Source organism: Peromyscus eremicus, chromosome 4 (genome assembly GCF_949786415.1).
Source record: "Peromyscus eremicus chromosome 4, PerEre_H2_v1, whole genome shotgun sequence".
In the NCBI taxonomy this organism is placed as follows: domain Eukaryota; kingdom Metazoa; phylum Chordata; class Mammalia; order Rodentia; family Cricetidae; genus Peromyscus; species Peromyscus eremicus.
The window spans coordinates 63,850,664-63,870,350 of record NC_081419.1 but is presented as its reverse complement, the minus strand read 5'-3'; the positions used below and the strand labels follow the sequence as shown (position 1 = coordinate 63,870,350).

The 19,687-nt window shown below is 32.8% G+C and overlaps 1 protein-coding gene across 1 annotated transcript; it reads right to left on the bottom strand.

The window, feature by feature from the left end:
* Positions 1-5,150: 5,150 nt before the first annotated feature.
* Positions 5,151-6,104, bottom strand: LOC131909319 (olfactory receptor 10AG1-like). Its single transcript, XM_059260836.1, has one exon. It carries the CDS (start codon positions 6,102-6,104, stop codon positions 5,151-5,153), a length of 954 nt encoding a protein of 317 aa, XP_059116819.1.
* Between the last annotated feature and the right edge of the window lie 13,583 nt (positions 6,105-19,687).

Sequence of the window (19,687 nt, the reverse complement as noted above, 5' to 3'; positions counted from 1 at the left end):
AAATATAGGGTTGGAGATTTAGCTCAGTGGTAGAGTGCTTGCCTAGCAAGCACAAGGCCCTGGGTTCAGTCCTCAGCTCTGGGAAAAAAAAAAGAAATGGAAAATATGCCAATGTGACCCCAGTAATTTTAGATTCTTTCATAATAGATGTTAATTTTGAACAACCATGAGCCCTTTTGATAAATGTAGACCACAAGTACATTTTGATGTTTATTAAAAATTCTGATCATTTATTTACATAGTTATATTTTATAAGATATGAATTCTAGTTATTTTGTTTGTTTGTTTTAAATAATTTCTTTAATTTTATTTTATGTGCATTGATGTAAGGGTGTTAGAAGTTACAGACAGGTGTGAGCTGCCATGTGTGTGCTGGGAATTGAACCCAAGTCCTCTGGAAAGGCAGCTAGTGCTCTTACCCACATAGCTGTTTCTCCAGCCCCAAACTCTAGTTCCTTTGTTTGTAAAATAGTTTAAAACATGTGTAACAGAAAAAGACTACTCTAAAATTACTAAAATAAAAGATCAATTACTATTTGATTCATGGTAGTACATAAGACAATGTCTTTAGTGACTTTAACAATATTTTCTACTACATTATCTTTCATATTGAAAAATATTTCATATTTTGCTTTCAACTGACCTAGTAATATTATCCTAAAGCTAATGCAAAAAGCACAGGGAAATATAAATTTGATATGTATCCCAAGTAGAATATAAGAAACATGATCCTTACCTTTGTAAATTGGCATAAGACAAATAATGATAAATAAGTTTGTATTTCTAAGCTTATGGATGAATTTATTTAAAAAGAGGTTAATCACCTTCTAACACACTTTTCACACTGTGCTTTTTTAAGTAGGATACTGTCTCTGCTCTGGGAATAAATTCCTTCCCCAAGTCACTTTCTAATTGGAGGAAATGTATTTCCCTGTGAATCAAGAAACACCACAAAGCAAAACAAAACAAAACAACACCAAAGATACACTTGAGTAAACTATTCTTTTTGCAGTGTAAATATGTTTTTTTTTCCTATTTTGTGATTACAAAAGGCCAGGAACAATGGTGCATGACTGCAACTCGAGATATTCAAAAGCTGAGGCAGGAGGATTGTGAGTTCAAAGCCATGTAAGGTTTCATAGTAAGACTTTGTTTCTAAGTAAATAAGTAAATGAATCAATAAATAAGTTGAAACAATGTTTTCACTTTTCAAAAAAGAAATAAAAAACAATGAAAACATCAGAAATTGGAAACTATTTTATTTAATTTTATTAATTTATTTGGAGGCTGAGTCTTGTTTGTAGTATGGATGGACTGGAGCTCCCTATGTAGATTTGTCAGACCTCAAAATTATGATAACCAGTCTGCTTCTGCCTCCCAGTCCTGAGAGTAGTGCCAAGCACCAATGCACCTCACTGTACACACATTTTACATATTATATTAAGACACACTAACAAAATTCCAGATTTATAATGCAGTCATATAAATGACGGTAAATGCACAAGAGGTCTTGGCATCACTCACCAGGAATGAAATTCAGCATGTCTCCAAGTCATTCATCATATAACTTTATTTTTCCAAAAATTATAGGAAGAAGAGAATGAAAAGTAACCTCATTTTTCTCCCTGGGGTGTGTGAACTGGGTGTTATGCAGAATTTCCAGAATGACCATTTTTGTAAAATGTAGATACATGATGATAGCAGTGAAGGTGAGAATAGACAGCTTCGTTTCTATCTTTACTACATGTTGACAGCTAGGACTCAGTATTTATTAATCAGCAATTATGTTCAGGTGTCCCAGCTTGGAAATCCACCTACTTCCTACTTATGATCCCCACCAAGGACCTCCTAAGGTAGAGCATAAAGTAATATGAATAATTTCTTTAAACTCTCCAAATGTCACCATACAAATACACATTGATGGGTCAAATTATAGCAGAGGAGAATTCTAGAACATCCCACCAGATCCTATATTAATGCAGAACTAATATTTTAGACAAGAGAAATTAAAATAAGTACTTTAGAATCATGAATCTTCATCATGAACCATGCATTATTTCATATTTAAAAACAATTTTGTGAAATATTTTCACTTTAACTGCAGACATCATTATGTTTATAGAATACTAAATAATCACTATTAGAATTTGCATTCAAATCATTACATAATGATGATCAGCATCTTTATTTTAAAAAAGTTTTAGTTTTTATTTTCGTGTATAAGTGCATACATGTGGTGCCATGGAGAGCAGTAGAAGACACTTGACAATCTGGAGCTGGAGTTACAGGTGGTGTTAAGCAAACTCATGTGGGTATGTGAATAAAATATTCAACATCTTGAAGAAGAGCAGCAAGAGCTGTTAAATGATGATCCAGCTCTTCAGCTTCTGATAATAACCTGCCCCAAATAATAATAATAATAATAATAAATATAATAATAATATTAATAATTATATTAATTATTAATTAAATAATAATTATTATATATTATTATTATTATTATTATTATTATTATTATTTACAACTGGAAGGAGAACAAATGTAAAAAGAGACATAGAACTTTCCCAAAATTCTGTAAAGGGATCTAAGTCATAAAGCAAAGTGTAAAATCTTTAAGACAATCAAACTAGCCTCTATAAAAGCTTTAATGAGGTAATGAGTTTAGTATTATTGTTTATGAGTTACATGGAGTATATGAAATGGAACTTTATTTACCAGAAAATTCTTTGCAATGTTCATTGAAGTATATTATATTTAGGACACTGACATGAGAAGAAGAAATAAATCACATTTAGTAATACTAAATATTAAATAAATATGTACTTTTAATGCTATTTAGGTATTAATAAAGACTTTTTCTCACAATTTTGTAACATGACATAAGCTGACTAGATTACATGGATTCCTAAAACTCATAAAATCTTATCAATTTAAAAGTAATAAATATTTTATATTATCTTAATGACATTTAGAGAGAACCAGTTTGCATCAAGTTAGAATGAAGTTGTGTAGGTACTTTATAAAGCAACATCCCACTACAGGCTTCATCCTGAGAAGGACCACTCATGACATTCCAGTCTTTCAGAAAAAGGAACAAATTCCAAATCCTTCCTTTAGTGTCACTCCCTATGGTGGGCAGCCAGTCTCTATTGATAATGGACTTCACTGGACTTTTCCAATCACATTTGAATGTTATTGTTGTTAAAAACAGGTCTTGCTCCTACCCAAATATATATATATATATATATATATATATAATAGTTTATCGGGCACATTGAGAATATAGGGATTTCTCCGTTTCTACTTTACTCCACTCTAATTGAAGTAGAGGGAGAGGTTATTTACTTTATGGATTTCTTTACTATATTTTTCTTAGTTTTATTTGCCTCCTGATGTTAATCATTCTACTACATTTAGTGATGTCTGTTGACCTCTTTGGATAAGAGTATTGGTGGTTTATTAATTATTCTCTTTGACTTACTTGTCATTTGGGTGATTGATACACACTTATGATGTCTTTATCGAGGCAAAAATGCAGTAACACATGTGTTTTTAGTCTTACTTAGGATTCTACAAATAAATGTGTTTAGAACTGGCTGATTTCACTGATTTAAAAAAAAAAAAACCTTTGAAATCATGTTCAAATTTCACAATGTATTGGATACCTAAATCTCACTGTTAGGTCAGCATGTGTCTGAATTTACATCATCCCTATGTAAAGCCTCTTTTTTAGGCAAGAACAGAATACTAAAAAAATCAGGTTTTAATTGTATGAATAAGAAGACAGAAATATCACCAGAAAGTCTCCTACTATCAGAGAAGCTACAACCATGGAGTTTAGAAATATGGTTGTCTAAACAAATACAACACCACTAGATAAGGTATCATAGAGGGGGAAAAATTCATGGGGCCTCAAACATAGACAAAGAACTAGAGGTAACTAGGGAATGCTGAGAGCATGAGAAACAGTCTTCTCCAATGAAGAACAAACACATTGTTATCCAATAGCAGGTGGTCAGCCATAAAATCATGCAAGTCAATTTACATAAACTGAACAAGTTTGTGTACATATATGTATATGATGTGTATGTAATGGTGTGTGTGTGACAACAGGAAAAGAATAGAGGGCATGAATATGAATAACACATACATAGGAATGGATGGAGGGAGGAAAGCAAAGGGGGAAACAATGCAAATATATTTTAATTTCAAAAAGGAAAAATATTTTTTAAAAGTTATTACTGACTTCTACATTCACAATGAACACATTTTCTATTTGCTTTTATTTAAACCTTAAGTAATAATGTCACAAGAAACAAACTGCTATAGCCATTTTAATATCTGAGGAACTACACTTCAAACTAAAACCAATCAGAACAGATATAATATATATTATATGCTATCAAAGGAAAAATCAACCAAGAAGATATTACAATGTTAAATAACTAGGCAACAAACACCAGGTCCCCCACATTCATAAAAGGAACACTATTCCAGCTACAATCACATAGTGCCCTTCACACAGCAGGAGTAGGTGTCTTCAGTACTTCACTCTTGCCAAGAGACAAATCACATAGACAAAACATAAACTGGGAAATTCTGGAACTAAATGACGTCATAAACTAAGTGGAGAGAAGCTTTCACTCAAACACAGAATAAAATATCTTCTCAGCATCTCATGTAACTATTTCTAAAATTGTGTGTGTGTGTGTGTGTGTGTGTGTGTGTGTGTGTGTGTGTGTGTGAACTTATGGGAACATGTGTTCCGTAGCACTAGAAGTCTGAGGGCAAATTGAAATAGTAGGTACTCTACGGTGATATTGTGACTTCTAGAGCTAATGTACAGGTCACCAGACACAGCAGCATATCAGAATATGTGTTACAATAAATCTGGTAATATTAATTATATCAAGTATTCTTTGGGAATGAGAGTTCACAATAAATATAGATGTAAAAATGAAGTGTATTTAATTTGGTATTATATACATCACAAAATATATTTTAAGAGATAAATGTCTCTCAACATCACAACTAAATTTTATTTTGTAGTAATCACTAGTGTAGAAAAGATAAGATACATAGTTAAAAAATAGATACCTCTACAAACTTAGCTATAGGCACATGCAAATTCATATCTATAATATAAGCCATTATATTTTAGTAAATTGTTTGCATAAGAATTTTCTCAATGCTACTGTGACATCCTTGTTTCTTAGACTGTATACCAAGGGATTAAACATGGGAGTCACAACAGTATAGAAAAGAGAAAGCACTTTGTCAGTTCCACCTGAATGACTATTATTGGATGTAAAATATGTAATCATAGCCGATCCAAAAAATAATATCACAACTGCAAGATGAGATGAACAGGTGGAGAAAGCTTTGACCTGACTAGTGGTTGATGACAACTTCAGGACTGTAGAGATGATTTTACTATAGGAAAAAACTATTAACAGGAATGGAACCAACACAAATATCACAGCACCTAGGAAAACCAACATCTCATTCATAAAGACATCACCACAGGCCAGGTGAAGTATTGGGGGGATGTCACAGAAGAAGTGATTGATTTGGTTGGAACCACAAAATGAAAGAGAAAAAATCTGTGATGTCTGCCCTATCTGTGCTGGAATTCCACTGATCCAGCAGCCAATTACCAGCTGAGAACACACCCTTTGGTTCATGACTAAAGGATAGTGCAGAGGGTTACAGATGGCCATATAACGGTCATAGGCCATGACAGCCAAGAGGAGGCACTCTGTGGCCCCCAGGATAAGAGTGCAGCACATTTGTATAGCACAGGCAATGAAAGAGATGCTTCTTCTCTGGGTACTAAGATTGAAGACCATTCTGGGTAGAGTAATTGAAACATAACATATCTCTAAAAAGGAAAAGTTGCCAAGAAAAAAATACATGGGTGTCTGAAGAGCAGAGTCTACCCTTGTGATGAGTACAATGAAGCCATTGCCAAGTAGGATAAAGGAATACATGACAATCAAGAGTCCAAGTAGAAACCACTGGAGATGGGGAACATCTGAAAATCCCAGAACAAACTCCTTCAGATTGGTTAGATTTCCTCCTTGTGGATTTTGTTGGCGGTTCATCTGTAAAGCAGATTCAGTCAGCACGGGTTGTTTAATTTCCCTTTGGGTTAAGAGGCTTTTATCCTAATATCCAGTTATCTTGATTAGTTTTTGGTATCTGACCAATAGTATCTAATGTAAATGTATTGCTGCTTATAAATTTTAGTTTTAGCTATTTTAGAACTCTGTAGATTCCCTAAAATATCTTCAAAAATTAATGTGAACCTACCTAACTCTACAGCTCAGGTTACACTAAAAAATGGTCTATACACAGAGACCTTGCACCACTGGAAACTCCTGATAAATATACCGACAGACATGTATTATTTCTGATACCATTTCTGACAATGCTTTTATTGATCTGCAAAATTGGCTCAGCACTTATAAACACTGGTTCTTCTTAAAAAAAAGACCCAGGTTTGACCACCAACACCCACATAGCAACTCACAACTGTCTGTAACTCCAGATTTGGGATGATCTGAAACATATATATTCTGGCAAAACACACACACTTCAAATAGAATTTTTAAAATGTTTAAAAGAAAATCCTTTTTTTAACTTCATGTGAATTATGTTAGATTTTTTGGGAAAAATATAACCTTAACATTTTCCAAATATAATTTTTAAAACATTTCCTAGATATTTAAAATAAAATTGTCCCTACCCTAATCCATAAGTTATATCCAATTGATAATCACTGCAAAAGAAAAAATTGTTTTTTCTGATACAGTCTCACTGGATATACAAATCACTCTTTAGGGTAGACCCCATGATCAACAGCAGATGGCCAGCACTAAACAAACACAATGGCGTTTGGGGCAGTTCTTTGTCCCAAATGCTTTGTCATAGCACTGTTTGTAAACCTTACCAATTTTTTGCATACATAATGTGGATTCCAGTTTTGTGTTTTCAGAGCTTTCAGTGTGTGAATATATGGCTCTCTGTGATACAGGCTTAGGCTTTTATTATATTTTTGGCTTGTTCTCTTCAGTTTGCTTGTTTGTCTTATCCTATTCTGGTATGTATGTTTTTACTTTATCATATTTATTTTCATATTATTTTCTAAATGTCTGTTGTTCTCTAATGAGAGAAAGAAAAAGTGTCGATGTGATTGAGAGGCGTTCAGGGAGGGGCAACCATAATCAGACTGTATTATATGGAGAAAACAAATTTCAATAAAAAAGAAAAAAAGGGAAAAATGTGAAATTATACACATGAATGCCTTAGCAATACTATTGTTTATTTGTTTCTTCAAAGATTTTATTATAATAGTTTTGCGACTAAAACATTCAAAATACTGCCTGTTACCTAGCTTGAGCACTATAACACACTGTTATTTATTTCAAGGGTTCCTTTCCTCTTATGATTTAATTTGAACATATTTACTTCATTTTTCAATTCATAATGACAAGCAATTTAACAATAATGACATAAAATTTTGGGATATCATGTTTAAAAGAAGCATCTTTCTGAATTATATTAAGTAAGGGTTTTAAAAGGTTTCATTCATTTTATCCAGCTTAGGAACACATTTCATACCAGAATGAAGGTAGCAGTACAATGGAGGAAAGACAAGGCACTGTGTGTTGAGGACACAGAGGTAGAGTCTGTAGTCATATGAAGCAAAGTCCTGTTGAACTCTCAGGACTGTGGGGCATACTTGGGCTGCAAAGGGGGTGCCGAAAGAAATTTAGATAAATAGAGCTTAAGCTTTAAGCTGTTTGTGCAGAGAGTGGATACAAATGGTACCAGAGGAAGTTAGTAAGCTGTTTGTGCAGAGAATAGATACAAAGGATGGCTAAAAGAAAGTTAGCTTGGGTTGTTTGTATGGAGACTAAAGACAAATAGTGAGAAAGGAAGTTAGCTCAAGTTATTTATGCTAAAAACAGGAGATGATGTCAGGGCATAAACAACTTGTAAATAGGGTGATCTTTAAAATGATTGGTTGGTTCCTTCATCCCCTCCTAGGGTTCTGAGGTTTTCTAGTATAAAAGAGACTTACTGCCTGTCAATAAAGGAGTTCTTGCTTGACTTGATTCCCCGCTGTGTCTGATTGGGTAAGAGGGAGGCTGGGGAAGGAGACGCCTTTCCTCAGTTCCAGGCCACCTCTTCACAGGTGACCTAAGTTTCCGGTGGGGCAGGTCCCCACACAGGACTCTGTGCACCATTGCAATTTTGAAGTTATTAAAACTTCAGTTGGTGGCCTTATTCTGAAAATTATTTTCTTTCAAACCTTTTTTTCTTCAGGGTCATAAATTTGGTGTGTTCACAGGGTATATTTTCACACAGTGACCAAGAGGTCCTCATTCACTGAAGCAGCTAAATTTGTACTTTTACATTCCTGAAGAGGATGATTCCAAAGAAATTTTATCTGCAGTGATAACTGACTTCTCACTTAGGCCTATTCATCTTTCATCTCTACAATACTGTGCATTGGACCTTTTCTATAAAAAAAAAGTGTAGTAACATAATTGTCAAGAGAGAACAGAGTCCTACTAAAATGTGATGTAGTTGAATAGTTCTTCCACTTTCTTCTACTGTGTAAGATACATTCTGTGGTAGCATTTGGCCATAATTTGTTAAGCTATCCAATGACCTAGATTATAAAACTACTTAGAAGTATTGTGAGAATTGCACCTCTTAATATAGGTAAAAAACTTGATGTAGTCATAGCACACATGTTATTACAAATGTTATCTATATTAGTTTTCTAATACTGTGTTTAATTCTTCTACATTTTCTAATAGTTTCAGTCCAAATGGATTAATAAAAATTTAATCAAAGACATTCTCTGGATCCCTCCCTTTGCTTAAAATTTATTTTGGAAATGAGTGTCATTTCCTTGTTATGAGAAAACTTTAATGAAATCTTTAAAATCTGCCTGAAGGTGATACAGCAATGAATCTCTTTTTTACAACTTTTTCCTTTCATTCACCTCTCCTTAATGTTTCTCCAATATCAGGACTTCTCATGGGAACCTTCGTTGAAGTTTTCTCTATGCTTTAGTGTGAATTATATCACACAAATCATAAATGACATGCAGGAAAAGGGCCAGGACCTTTTTACTACTTCAACCATGTTTTTTCTTTAGTAAATAGTACTCTGCACTTGTCTGATGCTCATTATGCCATTCAGCTTTGAACTAAAGGCAGTTTAAAGGAATTTTTCACTCTCAAGCAGCAAAAAAATTATTAATGTGGAGGAAAAGAACAATGAAATTCTCCTACATTATGTTTTCAAGTGGCAATGATTTATATATTTTACTCTTATAAAATATTTCTAGATCTACTCACACTAGAGTTTAGAGATATGCAATACTAAATATAGTTACTCAAATGACATTCTGACCAATGACTTATCTTCTGATCTGGAGGAGGCAAAGCTATAAAGAGAAGAAATTTACTCACTGTGCTATACTCAAATAATGTTTTTGGGTTTTTTTTTTGGTAAATGTTTCATTTCTATTATGTTTGCACCAATAAGAATGATGCCAGGGAATTTCTATTTTAAGTTTCTCCTGTCTTAATAAATCCAAAGAATTAAAAGAATTTGTACCAGTATTCTAAGTCATCTGAAGATCAGACTTTACACAATGTTTTTAGAGTGTATTTTGCTATGCATAAGCTATACTTCCTCTAATGAATTTAAATATTGCCATTGATCTTAAAATATTTTTCATTATATTGCAAAGTACTTATTTCTGTGAATTCATTATGATTCTTTAAAAATAATTAGACTTGGGTCACCGTTATTATAAATATATTACATTAGCTGTTTAATTCTAAGACTCTGATTAAAATATGATTAAGACTACATAAAGGAATATGCCACTACTTTGTTAATTTGTTAGAATGTACTGCTTCAAAATGAAGTTTTTCATAAAATTATCTATGTGTCACAAAATTATAATAGGTAAAGATTTCTCGATTTTCAAGTGGTTCACCATCTGTGTTTACTATAACAATCACTATATAAATTATATTTATTTAAAAAATCATACATTAACATTTAAATTAGTTTTCTATAATATGTTAAAATTTGGAATACATTGATATTGAACTAAAATGGATTTCAGTATAAAATAAGTCATATTTACCTTTCTAATGCAGATTAATTTTGACTTTTTATCACCTTGATTTAATGTCTCATTTATTTTAAGTGGAGTCACTTGTATCCTCAAAGCTTTGTCATCTTCTGTTAAGGAATTTTGTTTCTGAAGGCCATAAAGTTCTCTTCAAATAAATGTCACTGTGTCCCTCACCTGAACGCTGTCTACAGATCTAAATTTCTGTGTCACTGAATCTCTTTAAGGTTTGCTTACTGGCCTATTTTATAATGTTTACTCCACCTTGACATTTAAATTGGGCCCCCAGTGGAATTGAAAGCACGTTGTGGTTTTTTTCCTAGACATGGACAGTTTACTGAGCAACACTGTGAGAGATAGTCCAAAATTAAAACCTTGACAATAATTACCTAATTTGGCAAAATTTAAAGCTGTGATGTTCTCTATTATGAAGACACTATGTATAGCCTTGGTTCATAATAGCCTGAGTCTGTGAGCATGTATTTTTTTTTTCTCCAGTCAGTATACTATAATGGGTTCTGTATCCTGTATACCCTAACAGGATAGCCCGTGTTACAGTTTTAACAAACAAAGTAATCTTTATTTAGGGTGAAATGAGAATCTAGAGTAAGCCAAGCTGCAATAATGAAAAATCCATGAGGAAAGAAATCTGCATATTCCAAATTTCAGGCCCGAGAGTGACAATTATGCCTAACATTATGTACCTTAAAAATCTTCATGAAGGGGGAAACAATATTGTCAAAATATGTCACAAGCAAAATGATTAATAAAAATTCATTTTGAACAGTATCGTCAGTGGAGTTGTTAGGTTTCTAATATATAACTGCTTCATATTATTCATTAAATAGTGCTTTTAACAGTTTTGATGGTTATTACAAAATCATTTCTGATAAGATCTCCTATAGTACTGTGAGAGCAAATAGCATTTGATAAAGTTCATTACAAGTTCAGAAAGCATTAAAATGGTCATGGAAAGGTATTGAGGAGCAAATAGTTAGGCCTCATGTCAATTCAGGTGTGGCAGAGCTCAGGATGGCAGTGAGATGCCAACGCTGACTATTTTAGGTGAACATCCAAAAGTTAGCTGATTTAAAGGGATTCCTGTGTCCTCAAAAGAACGATAGGAAGATGTGTTGATAGAGAATGAAATATTCTGCAAAACTACAAATATATATGAGAATTATATAAAAAATTGATGAGACAAATTCATAAAATTTATATATTTAAACAAAACGTTTTAGACAACTGAATAAGCTCTGAGGAAAGAAGTTAACTTTTATTAATAATTGATGCTATAACAAAATTAATCTTAACTTATAAACAGTATTATATAGAATATAGAATCATGAAATTATCTAAAACTTTATTTTTAAATGACTACTAATCTAATCATATCTAAATCTTTAGAATATCAAATAAAAATAAAAAAGAAGCTACAAAATAAAATAATTCTGCAACGAATAAAATACTCATTTCACATTATGCACAATGTTAACAAATAAGAAAAAAAAAACTAATATTCTTGTGTCGAGTATAAAGCTATTCTTCTCTTAGTAATAGAATTTTACATGTTAAAATAAAGTCCAAAATACAACTAATATATATATATATTATACTATATTAATTATATATGTATATATATGTATGCCAATGACAGAAAAGAAGAACAAATCCTGTAAATATTTGGACAGACGCCTAACAGAATTAATCATATAAATCTGAGCACACAGAGAGCTTTCAATAATCTAAAATTCTTATATTACTTATATGAATTCTACATGAGGATATAAAGCTAACATCAATGAACCTAACCAAAGCTGTGTTCTTTGAATCAGTGGTTAAGCTGTACATGGATAAGACTATGCTTAATATCAAGACAATGTTTCTCTATTTCTATACAGTAAATTTGATATGACCCATTCTGTAGTTTGCCTTATATGACTCTGCTCTTTTGTATATATTCACCTCTTTCCTTCTCTTCTAAAGCATCAAGCCAGCATGTCCATCAATAAAAAAATTGAAAATCCTAGTTTATTAGTCTCATTCTGTTAGAGACATATTTATTATTGTTATCAATTGTATTTTTTTTAAATCAATACAAAACGTATTTGTTTACTTGGTTTCAATGACCAATAGTATATGGCCACAAGACAATCAACTGTATTGTTTTTTTTACCAAGAACAACGAGTCTTATTTCTCTTGTCTATGTCTTTATTTATACATTTATACTTATACTGTGTATCTAGCTATGTAGGCAACCCAGACCTTTTTCTCTCAAGCTCTGAATATGTACATAATATGATTATAGTACTACATGCATTTTAATTTTAGTTTGTTTTTCTATAATAATTTATTCTTTGTATGTTGCTGGCTTGTTCATCTGGTAATTTTCTAATGTTACCTCAATGATTAACTGAATCATGCTTTGATGAGACTTCTACTGTTGATCACTAACAGGGATGTTCTGAGACAAGTATTTGGTAAATGTCTAGTACAGATAGACTCTTTAAATGAGGCCAGACTATTTGTTAAAACATTGCCTCATTTCCCATGCCGTCACTGCATCAATTGTTTTCAGCTTTGTGTGTATGAATGTACCCTATTAAGTCTATTTCTTATTTATTTAGGTTTTTTTTTTTCAAAAAAAAGATGTTTTAATAATTTAATAATGATTTCTTCTCTCTAAGCTCCTCTCCTCTATTTTTTTCTATCACCCAACATTCTGCTTTCTCTCTCTGTCTCTCTCATGGAACAAAAACAAAACCCCACATAAATGCAAATCAAGTAAAAGACAAATAAAACAAGCAAAATACCAATGAAGTAATAAAAAAAATCTGACCACAGAGAAAAAAAAATTAAGTCCAAATTCTGTTGGTAAACCACAATGGGCATTAGGCCTTGCGGGAATGCAACTAATAAACCCAGTGATATTCCTTAAGAGAAAATTGATTTTCACTTGGCTAACAGGCATCAACATTAAAACACAAACTATAAAACCATAATATGACCAACAAGACAAAAGATATCTAAACAAAGAAATATGAGGCAAAAAATACCATTGTGTTTTTTTCTGTTGAACATCTCACTGATGAGCAAGGGACCTATCCTGAAGTATTTCTAATATTCTTAGTGAGACTTCATAAAGAAAGCTAATTTTTCCTTTACAAGTGGATCTCAGTTGCACATATCTTCTTTGTTAGGGATAGGAAATCATGTGTACTTCCTACTTTTCAGCACAGGGGCTTCATCTATCATGAGCCTGTAGAGACCTTGAGCGTGATGCAACAGTATCTCTGACTTCATATGTGCATCAGTCTTGTTTTGTCTGGAGAGTGTAGTTTCCTTGGAGTCATCCATCCCCTCTAGCTCTGACAATCTTTCCTCTTCCTCTTCTGTATAGTTCTTGGTGCCCTGAGGGGAAGAATGTTCTGAAGCCATCAGTTTAGGACTGAGTGTTACAAAGTCTCTCATTCTCTGCACATTGCCCACTTGTGGGTCTCTGTGTTAGTTCCCACCTACTGCAAGAGGAAGCATCTCAGGAGATGGATGAGCAAGGCACAGGTCTAAGGGTATAGCAGATTGTCATAAGGAGTCATTTTATTTCTATGATCCTTTAGCAGAGTAAATAGTATTTAGTTTTCCCCTAGGCCCATGGTCTATCTAGTCTTAGAATTTTGGTAACACAAGCAGTGTCAGGCATGGGTTCTTCCTCATAGGGGTGAGTTTTAAACCCAACCTAGAACGGTTTGTACTCCTACATCTGAGTTACTATTTCGTATGTGTATCTTGGAGGCCAGTCACCATTGTAGATCATAGGTTTTGTAGCTGGGTTGATGGTTATCTTTCTCCTCTGATAGTGTCTTCCAGTGAATGTTAGTCAGAAGGAAAAAGTTTCTGTTTAGGCACCAGCTCAACTTCTTGGTGTTCCGTGATATAATTATTGTCTTTAGCAATAAGGCCTTACAATCAGTTTGTGGACAGCAACCAATAGCATGAGTTGAATATTTCTTTAAGTATTTCTCAGTCATTTGTTTTTTATCTTTTGAGAATTTTCTGGTTAGTTCTGAACCCTTTTTTTAATTGAGCTATTTGTTTTCTGGATACAACGTATTTTTTAATAATTAATAAATTTTAGATACTTACCTTCTCTTACATGTGTATTTGGTAAAATCTCCTCCTATTTGCTATCTTACCACTTCTGAATGATGGTATCTTTTGCCATATTGAAGCTTTGCAGCTTCATGAGGTCCCAGTTAGTAGTTGTTCATAGTACCATGTGCTATTGGTGTCCTGTCCAGAAAATATTTTCCTGTGCCAGTTATTTCAAGCCTATATACCCTCTTTTCTTTTCTGTCAGATTCAAGGTATATGATATTCTAGCGTTTATTTGCAGGGAACACTTCTTCAGGTAAATAATATTTCAAATCGCTACACAGAATTCATAGCTATCACTGTCAGGAAGACATACTCTGTTTCCAACTGTGAGGAAAAAAATATTTGTGTTACAGTTAGAGAAAAGAATGAGTTTTGTTTTTTAATTCCAGAGTTTAATACCATTCAAATAAAAATGAGAATCACAAAACAACAGCCAAACTAATAAAACATGTAAAACATGAGTCCTTAGAAATTGGTTAACATTTGATTTATAAATAATGATGTCATTTCTAGTCACTGTTAGTATGATCACCCAGATAAGACAAGTCTTATGAAATGTAGCAGAGTTTGAAAATGCCAGAAAATCAGAAAAGAATAAATTTAGTTTTGAAGTGTCATTTATATCTCTTGGCTTTTCTTTTTCTTTTTCTTTTGGTCTGTGATAATAGTATAAGCAATCATTTGCCCTGTATTATTTATTTTCCCCCTCCTGTATTTCTAAATTGGACTAACTACACCTGATTAATTAGTTTATATCCTTTTTTATCTTTGCTCAAATTCTAACACTTTGAATTATGCATACAAAGCTTAGGGACCTTTAGGAGTTAATATATGATAAATATCTAAGCGTACTAAAACAATGTACTCCCAGCTCACACTTGTATACAGTTAAATAGATATAAAGAGACACTTTCCCTTTGGCTTCTTTTTAAAGTATTTTCATTTTACTTATTTATAAACAAAACCTTGATATAGAACTGTTGCCATTTATTTTTATTTTCTGATCATATGTCTATGACCACATATTTTAAATGTTTTCTGGCACTATTTGTGTATTTGGTAAGTACAGATTCTGTATATGTGTACATCTGCATGTTTACACCTGGGTAGAAGCAGAGGGCCCCTCACTTTTTGAGATATAGTTTTCTACTGAAACTTGTATGCAGTAATTAAGACAGACTACTGAGATAGCAAGCCTAGCAACCTTCAATTCTCCAGCTTCTAGCTTTAAGATAACAAGTTTGTGCCAACGTATCAGAATTGTAGGTGGTCTCCAGGATTCAAAGAAATTCCCATGTTTATTAAGCAAACATTTTGTTGACTAAGTCATCTCCTTCTATGTCATAATATTTTGAATTTTTATTTTGTTATTTTGTATTTTTAATTTTATTTTTGAGATTATAATATAATTTCAACATTTGTCCCTTCCCCTCCAAACCCTTCCATAAACCTCTCTCTACTCTACTTCAAATTAATGACTTTTTTGCCACTAATTACTATGGCATTCCTAAGTGCATATACATGTATCTATGTATCTCTCTACACACACACACACACACACACACACACACACACACACACACACACATACACACACACACATATATATATATATATATATATATATATATATATATATATATATATATATATAGAGAGAGAGAGAGAGAGAGAGAGAGATTCCTAAATATATGCTGTCAGTCTGTATAATGTTACCCTTATATGTTTTCAGGGTTGTCTGGTTGGCACTTGACAAAGAACTGGTATGCGCTTTTCTGGAATTACCACCTCCCTTTCTAATCTCTTCCCATTTGCTAATAGTGTGGTATTGATACCTCACAAGCTTTTCCCTGTCCACTTAGGCATATTCATTGGTATTATCCTTCTTCAGCTCATGTTTGATCAAGTGATGTTTGTGAGACCCTATAAATGTAGCTTCTGATGTTACTAGGACAAAAATGTCACAGAAAACTCCCTAATCCTCTGGCTCTTACAATTTTTTTTACCACCTCTTACTCAGTATTCCATGAGTCTTAAACATTTAGATGTTTTGTAGATATATTAATTGGGACTGGGCGCCACAAATCTACATTTTGATTAGTTGTGTTTTCCTGTAGTAATCTTCTGTTTCAAAGAGGTGTTTCCTTGATGATGATTGAAGGCTACAATTATCTATGGGTACAAGGAAATGTGCTCATAGATTGTTGTTGGGGATTGTGCCAGTTTAGTAAATTAGCAGCTGTAGATTCTCCTCAAATAACTATGATGTCACTAGCACCAAGTAGTTAAATAGGTTTTCCTCTTGTTGAGCAGAATCCCTCATGTTAAGTCCATTTAGTGAGCTGAACTTGACCACCAATGAATGTGTGCCTGTATTAACCTTTAGGGTTATCTTGTCATGATGATGTTTATGTTCTTCATAGGCATCATAGCTGTGTTGAACTGTTAGCTACCTCTCTCCTTTTAGAGCTTGCAGAGCACTGTCTGGTACCATGAGAGCTGATACTCAAGGAGGGGCCTTCAGGTCAGTTCCTGCTCAATAGTGTCTAGGCTCAGCTTCTTAAATCTGTGATGTCTACATCAATAGGCACTTATATTCCACTTTTTTGGGATAATGAAGGGCAACAACAATGGGCTATATGTTTTGGGACTCTCTTGAATTCCCATGCTCAGTAACTTAAAATAAGGCTTCTCGTGTCTGGTATTAGGGGCTTTGTTAGGTGATCTTTGGTACTTGGAGGGAGAAATGTCAGCCAAAATGAGAAAAGTTCATTAAATCTTTATGTTCTATAGAGTGAGTTTCAGGACAGTCAGAGCTACATAATAGAAAGACCCTATCTCAAACAACAAAACAAAACAAAAACAAATAAAGAAACAACTATATGTGCATAATTATATACAGAATTAAGAGTATTGCAGATTTGGGGGATTTGTTTTTAGGTAAACAGTTAATCCAATTTTTTGTGTTTTTTTTCAGACATCCTTATGCATATTTCACACATCTCCCTCATTTTTTCTGTATTTACCATACTTCTTGTTTGTGGTTTATGTTTTGATGGGGTCAAGTAAATTTTATTTTCTTTAATTTTTGAGATATTAATGTTATTAAAATATTCCCCCCATCCCTTTCCTGTCTATTATTCTTACATATACTTTTCCTTGTACTCTTTCAAATTTATGGCCTCTTTTTCCATTAATTGTTGTTACACACATATATGCATATGGATAGATTATCTTACACATAACCAGCTGAGTTTGTATAATATTACTTGTATGTATATTTTCAGGATTGACCATTTTCTACTGGATAATCAACTGGTGTGTTCTTGTGTGTATAAGGTTACTTATCCTGCTCTCAGAATTCATTAGTTGTCTATAGACTTTGTGGAAGTTTGATGCCCCGTGGGCTTTTTCTCAACCACTTTGGAGTGTCTATTGGTAGCATCCTTGTTCAGCATATGTTTAGGCAATAATGTTTGTGAGATTTCATGGGGATAGTTTCAGCCATTAGTAGCAAACATACTTTCATTTTAAATCTAATAATGTAAATTGTGTGTCAGAGGTGCTTGTAATTCTTATGATTTTCTTCTAGAATTATGAATGTATTATTTGAATTTGATTGTGTTATTGTATGTGGGATATTCTGAAAATTCTATATGGTTTTTATTATATTTTCAGTAATTTATTCTTATACCTTTATACAGGAGCATAAATATTCAATATATTGTTAATTCAAATATATAATAGCATATAATATTCCATGTTATTAATTAATAAATAATGTATCAATATTTAACATCTATTTTGATATTCTTGAAATATTTTTAAGATTTAACTATATATTCATAAATAAAAATATATTAATTTAAAAACTAGGTTTATGGAGTGCTGTTCAATTTTATGTCTGTGTATCATGTGCATACCTGATTCCCCCAGAGAAAAGAATAGGGCACCAGATCCACTTTAACTAGAGTGAAAAAAACGGCTAAGAGACACCCTGTGATTTCTGTGTCCTCTGCAAGAGCAGCAAATGCCCTTAACCACTAAGTTGTCTCTCTAATCCCTAAAATATATTTGACTATGTAAATAAAACCTCATAATTTAAGAAAATACTCACACTTTCATAAAGGACATATTATTTCATTTTTCAGGGATGGGAATATTGATCTGTAATTTTTAATGAGAGATGTCACAGCTTAAATAGCTTTTTCTAAGAAATTCATAGAATTGTCCTGCTAACATTTTTCTAAATATATTTCCATCTTTTTATTCTTATTTCTGTACACGTTTTGGTAATACTATAGTAAACAAAATGCCAAGATTGCTTCAAAATTTTTTTATGCCACACCTTCTCCTAATGCTACAACCAAGGATGAATTGAGACATTGCTTCAAATCATATACAAGATGTAATTAAGATTTAGCATGTTTTTACTTGTTTTCTGTCAAAGTAGTTCTTTATCAATGTTATACATATATATGATGAGTTTAGGTTACACTTTGTTTATAATGATTCTATTTGCAAAACATGTGTATAATGAGTTCTATATGCTCTCTCTCTCACCTCCTCTTCTCTCTATCATCAGTCTATCTACTTATCTATCTATCTATCTATCTATCTATCTATCTATCCATCTATCCATCTATCTATCAATCTATCAATCTATCTATCATCTATTCATCTATCTCTGAGCCCTATCAATCCTGCCTCCTCTCTATTCCTTTCTCAGAATCATGCCTTTTGGTTTGGTTTTGTAACTCAGTAAAACCAAGGCCCTCTGTGTGGCCATAGATCAGGATTATCTATTGGAATGTGGCCGTATCATTGGTGTATAAAAGATGAAAGAAAATGACCCACTTACCTGAAATCTATAAACAACAAACAATTAATTAATGAGAAATAGTTCCTTTGAGCTACTCATCCACCCATGCTTGACCTTTATACTTCAACTACATTAGCTACCTTTTAGCATTTTAGTGTACTAAAAACAAACAAACAAACAAATGAACAAAATTAACTACAGAATCAAGGAAGAGAGTGTATGAAAATCAAACTAAATCCATCTCAGAATATGACAACTGCCCCTGCTCATAGATCACAACAAATTATCTGCCAAAGAGCTGCTCAGGCAGTCTTAGAAGAGTATTTAGCTGACAGTGAAAAAGTCGGTCTTAATAGCAGACACAGGCAGCTGATTTATTTTCCATCTGGAAACACGGAGGCCCTGTAATGAAGTATGAAATTAATGTCGCATGACAAAATTTGGCTGTTAAACATAAATTTAATCCATATTAAAGAATGTCAGAAGAAAAATACATTTGTGTGTGTGTGTGTGTGTGTGTGTGTGTGTGTGTGTGTGCAAA

Excerpts from the sequence above, each read along its gene's own strand:
- LOC131909319 (XM_059260836.1), bottom strand. The coding sequence starts at position 6,104 with ATGAACCGCCAACAAAATCCACAAGGAGGAAATCTAACCAATCTGAAG.